This window comes from Cibotium barometz, chromosome 66 (genome assembly GCF_041138505.1).
Source record: "Cibotium barometz isolate CiBa-2024 chromosome 66, ASM4113850v1, whole genome shotgun sequence".
NCBI classification, from domain to species: Eukaryota; Viridiplantae; Streptophyta; class Polypodiopsida; order Cyatheales; family Cibotiaceae; genus Cibotium; species Cibotium barometz.
Genome location: NC_141111.1, coordinates 2,032,629 through 2,049,921, shown reverse-complemented (window position 1 = coordinate 2,049,921; position 17,293 = coordinate 2,032,629). Strand labels below are relative to the sequence as shown.

General features: G+C 42.4%; 1 protein-coding gene across 1 annotated transcript in view; it reads left to right on the top strand.

Moving 5' to 3' along the window:
- The window catches only part of ATP5 (delta subunit of Mt ATP synthase), a 32,491-nt gene that overhangs the window by 2,481 nt on the left and 12,717 nt on the right, over positions 1-17,293 (top strand). Inside the window, exons 3-5 of the mRNA XM_086797567.1 lie at positions 8,084-8,327; positions 10,791-10,903; positions 12,257-12,343. Coding sequence (XP_086653693.1) covers positions 8,084-8,327; positions 10,791-10,903; positions 12,257-12,343 — 444 coding nt within the window. The remainder of the gene's footprint in view (positions 1-8,083; positions 8,328-10,790; positions 10,904-12,256; positions 12,344-17,293) is intronic.

Below are 17,293 nucleotides of genomic sequence, written 5' to 3'. Positions count from 1 at the left end.
GCATTGAAAGCAGGATTGAGCAGCAGATAGCTAGCGATTAGGGAAATTAAGGCTTTCTCTTCAGCTTGGGTTACTTTTGCAATGATCACCTTCTGAGGGAGTAATTTACATCTATTTTACATACAACTTTTGCAAATATTCTTTCCATTTATACAAGATTAGAGTTGTTCCTAATGTATGAATTTGTTTGTGGAAGTCTTCTGCTGTTTATCTATCTATGTTAACACATTTATAGCCGTAGTAGTACTACAATTGGTATCAGAGACTAGGGTATCTGCAAATTTTCATTTCTAGCACTCAAATGTTGTATGCCATTGGTAGGGGTTTAGAAGAGTTCGATTTGGACATCTTTGCTTATTCTTTCTATCTTTAGCGGTGCATTTGCCCTATCAACTACTTATTTGCTATACTAATTCTTTCTATTTGCTACTTCCCTTAGTGCTAAGCTTCATTTTGGCCGAGTCTGCCTTGCGTCTCCAGAGGTTTGACAAAAACTCAGTACGAAGGGGTTTGTGTGAATATATGTGTGTGTGTGTGTGTGTGTGCGGAGTGTGTGTGTGAGAGCATTTCTTGATATAGAGTTCTACACTCACTATTGGGCACTGATGACGTTAGTGGGGATGTCGTAGTATCTAGTCCATACTATGTGTAATGGAGTTGATAGTTATATAGTCTTGTGGGTTGACTACCATGAGTATGTAACATGCACGTTCCTAAAAGGTGAATTTGGGCATGTTCTTGGATTCATCTAGGCATATATCTTACTGACCCCAAGTTTTCAGTTATCTACCATGGCTTTTGAAGACCAGATGATGATGGCTCTCCTTGAGAAAGAGGTGAATAAGTTGTCTCCCTCTGGAGTCTGAGTGGTGCGGTGAGTAGTAATTGGAGCACCATTCTCAATCTCGGGAGTGCTTTGAACATTTTTGAGAGCCGGCAAGGGAGCCGCCATATGAGCATTGTTGGTCGAAGGGTTCCGCCCATAGCATGGCTTATTGCATTCATGGTTCAACATGTTGAAGTTATAGGAATTTGTGAGAAAAAAAAACATATTCCACAATTTTTGAAAATGTAGGTCGCTGTGTACTTGTGATTGGATTTTCTATGCCGTGGATCAGCTCTGGGCTTTGTGTACCTTGCTCTTGAGGTTGGCAACTTCAAATTTTTTTGCTTTTGCCCGATTTTGAAGCAAATTTTAGATTTTAAAGTTTGGGGATATTTCAATAGGCTGCTCTAAATCTCCTTGTATCTGCAAAATACCTCGCTTTAGAGAGAAAATATAGCGGTTCAGATATAGAGAAACAGAAATGCAAATACTGTGAGAAATGGATCATGATTCAAAGCTTTTGTATTTCTTAGTGTTAGCTACACTATCGGGAAGTCTCTGGTGTGAACAGGATCCATCCACGGGCACTTCTTACCCTGACTGGATATTGGTTTTTTCCTGTGGGAACATACTCCAGTGTGTTTGCCTTTTAGGCTTAGGTCTTTTATATCCCTTGTACTTCACACATTTTATCGTTATTGAAGTATTATCACTTTCCAGCATTGTGATATCTCACTCACGTTTTTTCTCTGTTCGAGCTGTGTGTGCGTGTCTGTGTGTTTGCAGAGCTTCCCCCATCCAACATTGGTATCAGAGCTGCACGTGGCACACTTGATGTTATAGTCCTTGTACCTGCCATATGCAGTTTGTGCCTTTCGCATAGGCATCGTCCTCATGCCATTTGTTGCCTACACCTTTGTGCAAACTGTCAGGCCGTCACTACAAATACCTGCCACGTCTTAGCCCATCTAGTCTTCACTGGGTATAGCTGATTTCAAGGTGGCATCCCGGCTGTTTTTTAAAATAAATTTCTCGCTGTCTTTTCGTAGCCAACCACCCGTCACCTATCAGCATCACCATCTCGCCACCTCCAGCGCTCTCTCAGTGCCATCTTCTGGTTTGCCCGCCTCAGCCCATCTCTGTCCGGGTGGCTTTGCTCCTCAGGCCCGCCAGCCCTGGCTAGGCTCCCCCCTTGCATGCCCTTCTCAGGGCACTACTCCCGTTGTGGTGTGAGGGCATGCTGTTGGTCATCTTGCCCTTCTTTCCCCGCTGAAGATTGCAAGCGATCAAGGGCTCAGAATGCCATGTGCGTCCATCCTTCTTGCGCAACGCCGACCAGCTCCACTACATCAGGCGGGGCAACGGGAGAATCCAGGTGGCCAGCAGCGACATGCAGACTGTGTTCGGTGAGGAGGTTCTTTGTGGCTCCACATGCATCGGGATCTTTTGCACTTTCAAACATTGTGCGATCAGCGCACTTTTGAGTGTGTCCATCTGTCTGGTGCTCTCCTCATCAGTCCATTTGCTAGAGAAGACAATAAATCTTTTGCAAAGTCTAGGTACCAAAATATTTGGGGTTTCTAAAATTTCCATTAATTTGCAGAAATTAAAGTCTTCCTGTTTTCAAAAATTAGGGCGTTCTTGAAATTTCAGCAATTAGCATCAGATTGAACCCCCTCTGCACCTCTGCATTTCAAACTTCGGGATTTTTTTGATTTTGCCAAAAATCAGAGCTTCTTTCTTGGAAAATTAGGGGTTTTTGCATGCAAAGCAATAGCAAGGTGGCTTTGGCATTAAATCCAAGCATCTGAGAGCCTAGTGCTCATCTTGGCACACGTGGTGTGCATTCAAAACACCAGTTCAGCATTTAGGGTTAGCCTTTTCGTGGCATTTCAGCATGAGTGTGCAATATTCAGCAGTCCTGCTTCTTCTATCCAGTTCACTTGCAATCTTGACCACTTGCTGCAATCTCCCTCCAGAGGCAACGGGGTGAATCCGGTCCTGTCCTGATGCTTCAGTTCTTGTTTATGGTTGCAACGATTAGCCTCTACCAGATTGTGGCTCTTGTTTTGTGCCACTCCTGTACATTGGTCTCGTACACCAACTGAAGATCACGCATAATTCATTTACTTTTGGGTGGTATTACAAAGTACTCCGTTCAAATCTTGGTATCATCTTGGCATCTCAGTATCTTTTTCAGTCTTGGGCCTACACCCACTATTGGGCTCTGATGACGCTAGTGGGGATGTCGTAGTATCCAGTCCATACTATGCATGCATGCATAGTATCCAATCCATACTATGCATGATGGAGTTGATGGTTCATTGTCTTGTGGATGACTACCATGAGGTTATAAATTGCACATTCTTATAAGGTGACTTTGGGCATGTTCTTGGATTCATCTAGATATATGTACTACTTCTAGTCTCACTGGAGATTTTTTTCATCTCATGCATCTTGATCTTTATGCATCTCACAGAAGAGGAGTATATTATGTTTTTGTGTGTCAAATAAAGACTGCCATTAGCTTGTGTCAATATCAAATCAGTGGTTGGAGTCAAAGACAATTATCTTGTTCGTCACATTCTTAGCATGGCAACCCATGGCGCATTGGGAGAAGGATTCTGACCATACCATCACCTTTCAGTTTCAGATTGAGGGAAGGACTCCGGATGTGGTTCAAGTGGTAACTTATGTCCTCACTTTTGCTCGGCAAGTTCTCGTTTTGGAGGATACAGTTCAAGCTATAGGACAAGCTTCTGTTTCGAGCCTTCTTGTTCACTTCCTTTCTGCCCCTTTCCCTTTGAGGGAGGGATTTGTAAGAGAAATAGCAAAGAGAAAGTGTGTAAGTGTGGGTGCGTGTGAACACCTCTTGTATAAAGGGTGGATACTTGTAAGAGTGCTCAAATAATGGTTGTGGAACCAGTCAGTTATGGGGTCACCTCAGTGGACACATGGCAGCCTAGCATGTGACACTTGCCGTGCGCATGCATATCTATGTTATAGTGTAAAGGCTATTTAAAAGCCTCTTGTATATTAATCAAGAACAACTTAAGCAAAGATGTAGCCCTCAAAGCTTCTCGTGTTCTTAGTCTACAAGTGTGCGAATCTCATATTGATTGTCTTAATTGTTAGACATCATCTCCTTGTTGTTGGCTTTTTGTTTGGTGTCCTATTTTAGCCTCTAGGACTGACCATGTTAGCCAGAGTGGCTGGTCACCCATCACATATTTTTCCCCTATTTTATCACCATTTTTATGGTGTCTTGGATATTTATCCTAGTCTTGGACATTTATCCCCGTCGTGTGGATGCTAGTCAGCTGCCTACTTTTGGGCATATATATAGCTGGCTTGCCTCCCTCATTCTTCACTGCTTGCTTAGCATTGTTTGCTGCAGTCCCTCACATACGAGGTTTTCTCCCTGCTTGCTCGGGACATGTATTCCTTTTGATGATGATATTGAGAGCAGGTTCTCACCTGTGTTTCCTCTCTCTCTCTCTCTCTCTCTCTCTCTCTCTCGTGTTTTCACTGTCCCTCCTCTTGCTGCACATTCTATCATAGTATCAGAGTGTCGGTGATCTACAGTGTTGGATGCTCCCTCCTCTTCCTCCTAGCTGCGTTTTTTTTGCAAATGGACAGATTTGCTTTTTTTTTTTTTCTCTGAGTTGCTGCTGGTCACCTGCCTCTTCCAGGCGTCTTCTCCATTGTAGCTATTGGCCATCCTTGACAGGTTTTGATCCTTGAGATTCACTTGTTTTTTGCTCTGTTTTCAGGGCAGCAGCACCTAGACTGCTGCGTTTTTCTACAGGTGGTTTTCTATAGCAGTTTTGCTGTAGTTTTCAGATTCATCTATCCCTATAGTGCAGGCTGCCTGTTCTGTACAGGACAGCAGTCACACATGTGCTGCGTTTTCTTCTCCTACAGGTTTTCTGATGCTGTTTGGTGATCTGAGGCTTGGTGGTACCATATCTCTTCTGCTTTTTCAGATTTAGCCCGTTCTACAGTCCCTTTTACCTCTGCGTTTTTAGATTTGCAGCCATGGTTGCTGCGTTTTTCTGAACTGATCTTGCTGGTAGCTCTACCTTCACTTGGGCTTCATCCTTTGGATCCGAAGGTACCTTCTCTTCAATGTTTTTCCTCATAGGAGGTGTGGACACTGGTTGGCCTGAATTTTCAGGTTTGTAGCCTCTTGTTTGGTTGCGTTTTCTTCTCCAGATCGCTTGCAGAGGGGGTTTCTTGTTTGGATTGTGGCATTGGTGGCAGTTTGGTACTTGAGGAGGATATTGAATTTCTGATTTTAGTCAGCGTTTTCCTGATTTTGGAGCATCTATACATGTGTTTTGTTCTTGGCGTACATAGTTACCCGGTTTCTTCATGTTCCTTGAATTTTGTTGGCGGTGGAGTGCTGTTTTTTGCTGGACAGCAGTGTTTTGGTTGCATTTTGCTTCCCAAAGGAGTTTTCTACACTCAGAGGGGGCATATCTCGAGCTACTTCACTTGAGGAAGAGTATTGGGAGCTGTTTTGTATCTTTGGAGACTTTCTTCTGTGACAGGAGTTTACAGATTTTGGAGGAGAAGTGATCTTTTCAGAGATCCTAAGGAGAGTTTATTTTGTTCGAGCCTGTATTCTTTGCAGTGTTTGCAGAACAAGGAGGGTGTTTTTGCCTGTGAGGTGTGATCCTCTTGAGGACTTTGTTACTACTGTAGTTTATGTTTTTCCTTCCCTTCCTCATTGTGAGGAGTCTACCTCTGCCTCTCTTTGTGATGCTTCTGAGGATGTCCCTCCCCCTACCAGTTCCGAGGTTTGTTGTTTTGGAGGATGGATTTTTGGACCAAGTGGGATGCTTTGGATGTGTGGTTGCTAACCGTGCTTGGGGCACAGTGGTACTTCTAGAGTTTTTTGGATTTGGATCAGAATCAGGTTGGGCTTGTACCAGTTCGACGACACCTTTTTTTAGAGGGGGATGTGGAGTCCTTTCGTCTGGCGATGTCCACCTTAGTGGCGTGTACTTATGTACAGCATTGGGCAACTCATGGTACGGAGTTTGAGCAGATGGACCCCATCTTTTCTATAGAGTCTTTACATCTTGTGATGCGGACCTTTTCAGAGGATGCTTTTGTACAGCATTTGGCTACTCTTGGTATAGAGTTGGAGCAGATTGACTCTTTCTTTGGAGGGTTCTAGTGAGAAGCAGCTTGCATCTCCCAGGATTGATTATCTACAGGATTTGATCTTGGTTGGTTTTGAGGTTTTTCATATCTTCTCCAGGTTGGATACACGAAATATGACTTGGGGAGTGTACTTACACTTGGGTTTGGAACCATTATTTGGAGCAGCACGTCGCAGCCTACATGGTTGTTTTCTTCTAGAGGAGCGGTGTACGTGGCAGATTGTTTTGTTGTTTTTGTGGTTGAGTTGCTGAGGAGATTGCTTGTGGAGCTTTCTTGCTACCTGTTTCTGCAGCCTTTCATCTTTGATCGTGGACGACGTCTCTGGCTTCTTGGAGTTCACTCAGCATCCGGTGCTGAGAGGGGGTGTTAGACATCATCTCCTTGTTGCTGGCTTTCTGTTTGGTGTCCTATTTTAGCCTCTAGGACTGACCATATTAGCTAGAGGGGCTGGTCATCTCTCACATATTTTTCCCCCTGTTTTATCCCCATTTTTATGGTGTCTTGGATATTTATCCCAGTCGTGTGGATGCTAGTCGGCTGCCTAATTTTTGGGCATATATATAGTTGGCTTGCCTCCCTCATTCTTCATTGCTTGCTTGGCATTGTTTGCTGCAGTCTCTCACATATGAGGTTTTCTCCCCCCTTGGTGTGGACATGTATTCCTTTTGATGATAATATTGAGAGCAGGTTCTCACCTGTGTTTCCTCTCCATTTCTCTCTCTCCTATGTTTCCACTTTACCTTCTTCCGTTGCACATTCTATCATTAATCACTGCCTTGTATTCAGCTTCACGGCTAGAAGTGGCCATTGTAGGCTGCTTCTTGCTGAGCCATGAAAATGCATGAACCACCAAGAAGAAAACAGTTTCCACTGGTATGTCATAGCATCCTGCCTAGTCATGGTTTGTAAAAGCAATCAAGCACAGTGTAGACGAGCTGCCATAAAACAACGCAAAGTCAATGGTGCTTTTAAGGTAGCGAAAGACACATGCTTGCTAATGTTGAGGCATACGTACATAAGAATATGATTATGTCTCTAAGCAACAGCGTTTTGCTAAGGAGTATAAGGTGTAGTACATTGATGAGATAAGATATGCCATGAGACTGTAGAAAAGTTGTGAACTCATTTGATAAATATCCCCCCCCCTCCCCCCCCCCCCCCCCCCCCTCTCTTGCGATCTGCACACAAAGCAATAAGCTTATGGCCACAAGCATTTTCAGCAAAGGGTAAAAAAGCACGGAAGGATGCAAACACATCTGATTTGGCTTTCAAGCCATACACCCAAGTGAACCGAGTGTAGTTGTCATCATTTGGTGCCTTCACTAGTCTTGATCAATGTTTCACACACAGAATAGAACCAAGGTGAGAATGGGGATTTTCCACAGAAGAAAGCTGAAGCATTCATTGGCAAAGTTTGGCGTGAAAGATGGCTACAGAGCATGAAGCACGTGAATTGCAAAAAGTTTATGAACTTACAAAGATTTGCTAGATTTACTCAAAGATGAATTGCTTTCTAAGCTCAAAGATCAGAGTGGTTTGCATTAATTGCTGATGTTTGGTCTCAAAATGCCACTCTTCAAGAGTGGACTTCTCTCACATGGTTGTTCCAAAATTGTGGGAGACGTTTTATTTATAGACCTCAAAAAAGTGGGCTAATTGTGTTGATATGCGTTCACACTTGTCACTTCCTCCCCCCTTCAAAGAGCCTCGCCTCAGGCTCATATCCTCTTTTGTCTCTTTATTTATTAGGGCTCACAACATGGGCTGATTCTTCTATGAAGCCCTAATCACGTGTGACATGGGCTGATTCTTCTATTAAGCCCTAATCACGTGTGACATACCCTAACTCATAGTTGGTTCGAAACAGCTCAGCATTGAATAACTTTAAGATGGTAGGGGTTGCTACATTTTCCAAGCACTAGCTCAAATGCTGATGTTGTCTGTTTGTCTGTCACCAGTTGGAATGTCTGCATGGTTATTTTTAGGTTTGGTATGCTTGTGTGTGTATCTTTCACGTTCTGAAAGGAGGACTCTGATGAAACCTTCTCTTTTTTATGATTCTGATGGGTCAATGCTTCAAATCAGGTACCCATCACTGTGCATGGTGTAGCAGGGAAGTATGCAGCAGCTCTGTATGTAGTAGCTGTACAAGCTAAAGCGTTGGAACCAATATATGAGGAATTTAATGAAATTTTGAAGGCAGCTGAGAAGAGTCCAACCTTTGCAGAATTTCTGAAGGACATGTCAATGTCAAATAAAGATAAGGTCAAAGCAGTGCGAGGCCTATTTGAGGAGTTAGGATTCTCAGAAATTTCGGTTAACTTTATGGGTATTGCCCTTTGCTTATCAAAAAGATTATATTTCACCTTTCTTTCTGTTTGGCTTCTGTCGGAAAATGCTTAGTTTCAACAGCAATACTATTTTTGCCTTTTTTTTGGGTGCTCATTCTTTCTTAAGTGGTAAGCAGTTCTGAAGAAACTGTCTGTGTGTGGAAGTGTGATGTTATGCATTATGATATGCCTTAGCTCAGAATGGCCTTGAGCTTGGTTGATAAATATTCATGAGCACAGATGTTTAAGGTCATCAGCTCAAACTGGTGAGTATTTATGCCCAGATACTTCTCCAAATCTAAAACACTTCTGCATATCTTATTAGGAATTTCTAACGGATGTAGCAATATGTCTTTTCTCAATTATTTATTTTTACTGACATGGCTTTGTTTGGCCAAAAAGTAACATTTGAATAAAAGCATAGGTTCTTTGCGTGGAACACTAAGTCATTTGTAAAGAATCTTCTTTGGAACTTTGCCATACCTTGGAACACAAACCTTTCTATTATAGAACAACAATCTGTTATGTATTGAATACATATTATTATCTCCCCCCCTTTTGTATCAGCTCTATTCACAACAGCATGATCTCTCTAAAGCCTTTCAAATGGTTCTAAGTAGCGATTCTTTCAAAGTCCTGTAAGAGATATAAATACTTGTATTGATATTGGCAAAAATCAAAGCATTCACCTCCCATATCGAGTAAGAGTATCAGCCTAAGTGTCTATGGATTCTCATATGTATAGACATGCTTTCTCTAAGTTTCTGAAACAGGACACTCCCATTTTTCTAAGAGAAAGTTACCAAAGTAAAAGAGAAGTCTAGAAGTAGACTGTTGTAGAAAGGGCAACGCTTCCTAAACCTCTAATCGTGGATTTTCTAATAGGCTCATGATTTTTATCAGTGAATCCGCGCAGCTGAGTGGAGATTATGTTTGGCTCCCAGCGTGGTGTGTTTTCACTATCTAATACCCTCATTTTCTCAGACTATACAGGGTACCATGGTTTTTATTCAAAGACAACATGTAAGTAGGATTCTTAAACATGACTGGAATAAGTCCAAGTAAGGAAATTGTATCCTATTTTATAACGAGCTGGAGCTCCCCCCCTGCGTGCACCTGCCCTCCTGAGCCTTCGCTTCTCCCCCTGCCTCCTCACCAGTTGCGTTATCCTCCCTCACCGTCTCTGTGCCCTAGCCTCCTGCTGCTGCCCCCAGCCCTCACGCCGCTGCCCTCTGCCTCTGCACTTGTCGCCTTCTCTGTCTGCTGCCCCCTCACCTCCTGCTGCTGTCCCCAGCCCTTGCACTACTGCCCTCTGCCTTTGTGCTGCCCCCCTGCCTCCATCCTCCTATGCACACCCCACCCACCTTCTCTATCCTCCTTGTGCCCCTGCATTTTGGTAACTAATGGAAGGATCTTTTGTTGGAAAAAAAAAAGACTAAGTAAGAATGATTCCTCTTCTTTAATGCAGAATGTTTTATTGATAAAGTATCATTTCTCAATGGCTGAAAATAGGATGTGTAAGACCTATTCTTTTGTAAACAACTTGATTTGAGGACACAAGCTTGAATTAATAGTTGCAATCTGGTCCTTGTACAGAAAAGGTTTTCCATGTCTTCTATTTTAAACAAGTTATTTTCCCCTTTGTTAGGTGTTCCAGTTTTAAAGTTCAGGCTGGAGTCGCATTGTCAATGCCCTAAATTTTTGTGAGTAGAGTTACTGTCAGAACGTGAGTTTTTCCTTGTGTGTGGGTAATAATATTAGAAATCAGACCTATGACCTTGAAAGAATGATTGGCACACTTTGCAGGAGAGATTGCTGATGACTGAGCATTATATAACATGCCATGTGACCACATGTTGTGATGGTAAAATGTGTGACGGCAAAGCTGAAGTTGTGGGACCACATGGAGAGTGTGCTGCTTTGCTAGTCATAAGTCTCTTGCAGCCAGCTCTGATACCCTATGTGGGTAAATAAGATCGATTGAATTTAAGAAAGACACTTGCTTAGAGATCTCGTGACTTCCAATATAGCTTGTAGACGTCTAGCAGTTCAAACCAGTAAGGCAGCTATGCTGGCACAGCTCTCAAGCTATGTTTTGGCATTATAAGGTGCTTTTATTGTGATAGAAGAACAGAGGCAAAAGTGATTGATTCTTGCCTCTAGTTTGGTAGCCATCGCCTACGCATGCTCTTCATAAAACATTTGAGTTCTTAAGCATGCATCAGCAAAGGTCTTATTTCATGCGTCTCTCGCATGTTTTCTGATTTGTAAGCTTGGATATGTTTGATTGTTTTGGAGGTTTGGATGTATTCCAATGTCCTGTTTCTCAGAATTTTCTAAACAAACTGGAAGGCTTCATGGGGTATTGGAAACATTAGATAAAGTGTACTTGATGCTTATGTTTGTATAATCAAGGCAAGGTCTCAAACTTTTCCTCACAAGTATCTTCGTTTTATTTTCAGCTCTTTTAGCTGAAAATGGCAGACTTCATGGGCTTCAAGAAATTATGAACTCTTTCTCAGAGCTGGTGTTGGCTTACAAAAAACAAGTGAAAGCAATGGTCACGACTGTTGTTGTAAGTACCTGTTACCTTGCGATGCGCTTTGCAATTTGAGCATCCAGCTTAAAATTTGTCATCTTGAGTACCTTCCCTGCTTTATGTTACTGTGGCATCTGGGCATTAGCACCTGCTGTAGCGTGCCCCTTATCCTTTATGCCTTGCATGTTAAAGCGTTAGATGCTATTACTGTCGTATGTCATTCTGAAATCCCTAAAATGAGCCTCTGACAGACGTGACCTTTTCACTTTAGGAGTAAGATGGTTGGCCTTACATCCCATACAACAAAAGGCCAGGCCATCAAGGGACATGCCCAGCAGATATAGACTATCCTAATCAAGCCGGAGCATGATGCAATTTTTCTGCTCAGTTCCTTACCTATTGGGTGTTGTAGATGTTATCCAGTATATCTACCTTGAATAAAGCCATGTTGACTCTTGGCTATAGTTTCTTGTAGGAGAGGAGAGATTCTGATGGCCACCACCTTGGCAAGGATTTTGTATAAGACATACAACATTGTTATAGGTCTCCAGTGAGAAATTCTATGACAAGCCACTTGTTTGAGGACTAATTTGATCAAGCCTTCTTTGATCCTTGCTCAAGTTCCGCTGATTTAAATGCTTTATTGATGATGAAAGTTACATGCTTTTTAAGAAGATGCCAATATTCTAGGAAGAACTCTACAGACAGTCCATCCCATCCTGGGGTCTTGTCTTTCCCCATATGCAGCATTCATCTTGGACGGATCACTCAATCCATTAAACCTGCCCAGGAGAAACGGTTTTAGGGACAAGCTCTAGCAACCAACTCTCTACCCCTTTTGCATTGAAGAGCTCTAAAGAAGTCTTCATCCAGGAAGATCCTTTTCAAAACTTCACAAGCAAATGTGATAACTAGGGCATCATAATTTCTGTTTTGTTGTCTCAAATTTATTACCAGCGAAAAGGCCAACCATGTTACCTTCCTTAGATCGATGTCCCTGAGTAAAGGACACTTTTCTGCTCCTTGTTGCTTGAATTTCAGTGTTTAAAGAAAGCACTGCCCATCAGCTTGAATTCAAAGCAGGAAAATACTATGATTTCTCTTCTGTTATTGCAATTGAACAATTTTTCTTCTCTCTTTTTCAAAAGTTGCTCAATGCATACTTTTTCCCCTCTGTTGACCTTTTTTTAGCAGGAGTATGCGAGCATCTTGCTAACATAAATACCTGTAGTTTTCAGATATGTACAATCCCTTGTGAAGGCAATATTTTCATTTGTTATGGGATTAATGATGCCTTTCTGTGCTTGTGTTTGTCTTTCTTGACATTTATATACATATCAGTGATTCTGATCTGTAAACCGCGTTTATAAGCATCTTTTGGTTTGCTAGGAACTGAAGCCAAAAGAGATGGAAGATTTGAAAAAGTCCCTCAAGAGATTTGTCCAACCTGATCATACTATCTTGCTGGATCAGAAGGTCAGATCTTTTGTCATTTCAAGATTTTGCCAAGTAATCTTTGTTACAGGCCTTGCATTTAGGAAGGTCATATTCACATTAAAATCTCTTCTGAGCCCTGTGAAGAATCATTGCGTTCTCATTGTCCACGTGTAGCAATTGTTCAGAATACAGTTGTGACTGAACCATCTCTTTAGTTGGGTTAATCATTTATTTTGTCTGTAAGTTTTGTTTTTCCCCAGTTGAATGCGTGTACTTTCTTTCAGTAATAAGCAAGCTGTAAATGTGCGCCTAAACTGCATTTGCACAATGCATATCAACTACCGTCCCTCCAAAATCCTTTTACACCTGCAGAAAAAAGCTGCACCTATTACCAATAAGTATTCGTCTTCAAGGGTACATGACGAACTTGTTGCTTCCTGCATTTTGGACCGAGCAGCCTTTGAAGTTTTCTCATACAGAGATACAATGACAATCCATGGAAGGATCCTGGCTAGAGTTGGATGCATAATTGGAATGTTTTATAGTTCCAAAAATGAACTAGCTTATTTTGGGAAATCAAGAGCCAGACCAAGAAGACTCTGCAACCAAGGCAGTAGCTAAGGTGTTTTTTTCTGACGTTGGTTCACTGCTACTTTGAGTGAAAGTTTGTTATTCTTCTCCAAGAAAATGCTTTTACCGTTCTCGTCGTTAAAAAGAAAAGCTCTTCAGGTCTTACTTCTTATTGTCTTTAAGGCGATTCACCAGGTGAATCTTATCGTGCGAGAGAGAATAAATGACTGCATATGCCAGTGTATTCAAGGGAATGAGGGTGAAGGTGGGCATCTACAATATGCATTGCTCATGCCTTTATTGAGTTGGAGTAGTAGAAGTTCAAACCTGATCAGTTTTGTTGGCCTGTGATCTGGTTACTCGGATGGCTAAGTGCTCACATTAAAGATTTGTCATTTTTCAAGCAATCAGTTACTACTCATAGCTAAATTAGGAGTCGATTTCTTGAGTTAGGACCTCCAGAATTGTGCTTCTAGGACCACAATATATTTCAGCTTAGGAACGCTGCTGTACACTGTGTCTTACACTAATGAAGTGTCAAAGTGTCTCGTTGAGAACTCCATTCACCCTTTCAGCCTCTACATCAGTTACAGATGACAGGCTTGGTTGAGCACAGGGGTTGTTAGGCGTCGGAGGCGTTTGGTAACGAGGCGGGTATGGTACGTGCCTCGAAAGACTCGTATTTCTTAGAGACGTTAGAGGTGTGTTAGAGGCGTCTGTTTTATATATATATAGTGATAGATAGATAGATTATTAGAGAGAGAGAGAGAGAGAGAGAGAGAGAGAGAGAGAGAGAGAGAGAGAGAGGGTGTCACCTGGGTGTGTATGAGAGAGAGAGAGAGAGTGTGTGTGAGAGGGGTTGCCTTGAGCAAGGTTTAAGCCTTAAGGAAGGGAGAAATGAAATGAAATGAAATGATATATTAACGTCTTCAAAAGGCCAAAATGACCTATGAGACCAAAAAGGTTACAACAATTGGTGGATCTGATACAATGTCTGTGTAAGGAAAGCTAAAAACAACTAAACAACTAACTGAAACTGAAACAACTATGAGGAAAAGTACGGTACTAGGAGCTCCTAATGGATAACATCTGGGAGGAAAACTCCAGCAACAAAGGTAAGCATCATACACATCACTATCCAAAGATGTCTCTCATCGGTCGATGGCGGATATCCTCAATGTCCTCCATGGTGAGTACTCTGACTGGACGTCTCCCATGCCGTGCTAGTATGGTCCTGATCCTCTGTTGTAGTCTCCGCCGGTGTCAGGATGGGCCTCTCATCTTGGGGCGCTTGGAGAGAGAGTGTGTATGAGAGAGGGAGGGACTCGAGAGAGAGAGCGAGTCTTGAGAGCTTAGAGGGGCCCTTATAGCCCCCGTCTAGAGACCCAAACGGGCAGAAACAGGCAAATCCCAAACGGTCAGAAACGGGCACGATAAAAATATAAAATCAACTATGCCCAGATGCCTCAAACGAAGCCTCGAACGCCTCTAACAATTAGAGGCGCGCCTCGTAACAACTATGGTTGAGCAACAAGTGAGCTTGAGCTGCTTTATTGCAAGGAATGGAATGAGTGCTAGGGATAATATGGGAGAGGTAAGCTTTGATAAAGGCTGATGGCTTTTGCCAAGATTTTATATTGTCAATTTCCTCTATGTTATCAGGGTAGCCATGAATGAAATCATGGTAATGCTTCCCCATCCTTCCTTAAGGACTTGCAAGGGATATAGAAGTCCAGGAGCAAGACCACGATTGTCGATGTTTGTTGGTAGGAAAGAAAAGAAGTAGCCACCTTAGACATCCTGCTTCATTTGAGATCAATATTTTGTTAGAAGAAATTGTGGATATGTCCTTTTGGACTTTTCCTAATAAGCATTCTTTGGTTAGCTGTGGTTTTGAGGAACACAAATTTTGTCTTGATAATATAGGAGATCATCCACAAAAGTTTAGGACATGCAAACTTTTGTTTAGAGCTTGCTAATAACGTTTCTGTGCTTTGGACTTTAAAGACCCAGAAAAGTATAGAGACAATTCATTCTCATTCATCTTCTTTAGGCTTGCCAATTTTTTGAAAGTTCGAGGCGGATTCTTGGATTCACCTTGTCCTCCTTGGAATAGTGAGGAATGTCCAGCTTCACCTTAATGACAGTCCTTGGACTCTCTACCAGGGCTCTGGCCACCAATAGTCTGCTAGTTGGTTTGGTCATTCCCATGAATTTCTTCTGGCAGTTCGTCCATGATTCCATCTTTTCTTTTTATAGACTTTTCCCAAGTCTTTGCCTTGGGTCTCTTCATCAGTTGCCATTTCTCTCTATTAGTCTCGTCTTTGCCTTCACTTTTTCATGTGTGTCCTTTTTCACATTTTGTTTCTTGCTCCATTTTCTTCATAGTCTCGTCGTCGTCTTCTTTTTAGTGTTCGTTCCCTCATCTGTCTCCTTTCTTCTTCCACTTCTCTTTCCTTTCTTAGCTTTCTCTTGGGGCTGTTGGTCCTCTAGTGGGCTTTCCAGTGATGTGATATCGAATGTAGCAATCTTTTCTCCCCAATTATTGCTTTAGTAGTCTTATGACAAGTTCGGCAAAATTTTCCCCAAGAGGATTGCCAAATGTGGGCGGTGGGAAGTTTCTCTTGGTTGACCGGTCTTTGTGTTGACCTCAATGACACACATGGGGATAAGTTCCTGCAAGCGACGACCTTGGGTAAAAGGATCGCCAACTAGCTTGCAGCTATCATGTAGGAATGTAAGTTTCGGATAAAGTGATTGGTGGAGAGTGACTAGAGAGTGGTGATTGGTTAGTTATTCCACACAGTACTGAGAGTTGCTATGAGGGCTTGCAGGTTGCGTGCTTACCCATAGAAACACCCAAGTAGGAACTAATGAATTGACCCAATACACATAAACAACAATATTTGAAAAACATCTTTCAGTACAATATTTCTTCCATTCAAGGCCAATATTCAATTGTGAATGTAATCCAGCATGGAGGGTAGGTAGCATAGAGCACCACTAAATGGCATGGTGGACAAGATATGTGAACAAGGTGGGCAAAACTCCTTAGCATGTGTTAGGTCTGAGTCGCTTAACTAGATACATTTCCAAGTCGTTCGAAGAGTGGTTGATGCATATGAATCGGAGAATAGCCACATCCTCAAGAGGACATATTGTTTGGTGGGTGGCCGCACTTGTATAATTCCGATAGTGACACAATGACTTGTGACTGACAATCGATTTGGTTACAACACAATTGCAATAGAGAGATACAAATGGCTATGATTGTGACAAATAGCTTCGAATGACAACATTCTCTGTCATGTGCATGTGAGCGCAACATTTCTACATCCCTAACTAGGCCTTAGGCTAGTGTTAATCGGGGGTTAAGATAACCTAGGGTTATGGGGATGTGCTAACCCAAGGGTAGGGTTAGGGGCTAATAGGACCTACTTAAGGGCTAAGGGCTAGCAAGGATGAGGTCTAGGTTGGCCTAGGCCCTAGAATCAATAAGAAGCTAATTATGGCTAAGGGCATGATAATAAAAGCAATGGGCCAAATATACCGTGTTTATTACTATAGAAGTGAGTTTGGGCTAACTTATGAGGATTATGAGGTATCCATGCAATGGAGAGAGGTCTATCAAGGCGTGCAGGACCTCACTGCCAGAGTAGTTGCAAGTAGGGAGGTGGTCGGGTGGTGTAGGATGCTAGGGCGTGTTGTTGGGGCTTGGCTGACTCACATCAATCTGACATCAGGCTCGGGGGTGGTTTCAGAAAGGAGCCTATGGTTGGTTGCTAGCTTGCTAGCCACAATCTATCGTGGTCATCGATCTCAGATTCCATTTGGGTTATTCTAACCCTATTAGGGTTTCAGGAATGCGGTCCTTACACACATGGACATACTTTCTTGTTGCGGCAAGTATCTTAGCAAGATAAGAGGGATGATGTGGTCTATTTGGGGCTGTTTTGGTAGCCTTAATGGTGCCTGGATGTACCCAGGACATGGGCCCATGAATAGGACACCTTTAGGGCATGGTTTGGACACAAAATTTAACTTTTTGGACATTGTATTATGGGCTGAAAAGGGGAAACCGACTTCAACATGACTACCTCAATTGCATCCTATAAAAGAAGGCATTAGACACTTTAGTTAACATCCATATGCCAGAGTTTGCAAGACTAGAAGCAAGGCAACAAGGGCACATTTGTGGATCACGAGGAGCTCTTCTCTTGTGCATTAGCAACAAGTGAAGGACAAGAAGGGTTTTAGTATGCATCATAGGATAGCATGCACGAATTGGAGCTATCAGTGTACATACTTATGTTGTGCATACTAACCTTATGGGTTGACTACCATGAGTATATAACATGCACGTTCCTAAAAGGTGAATTTGGGCGTGTTCTTGGATTCATCTAGGTATATAATTCAATC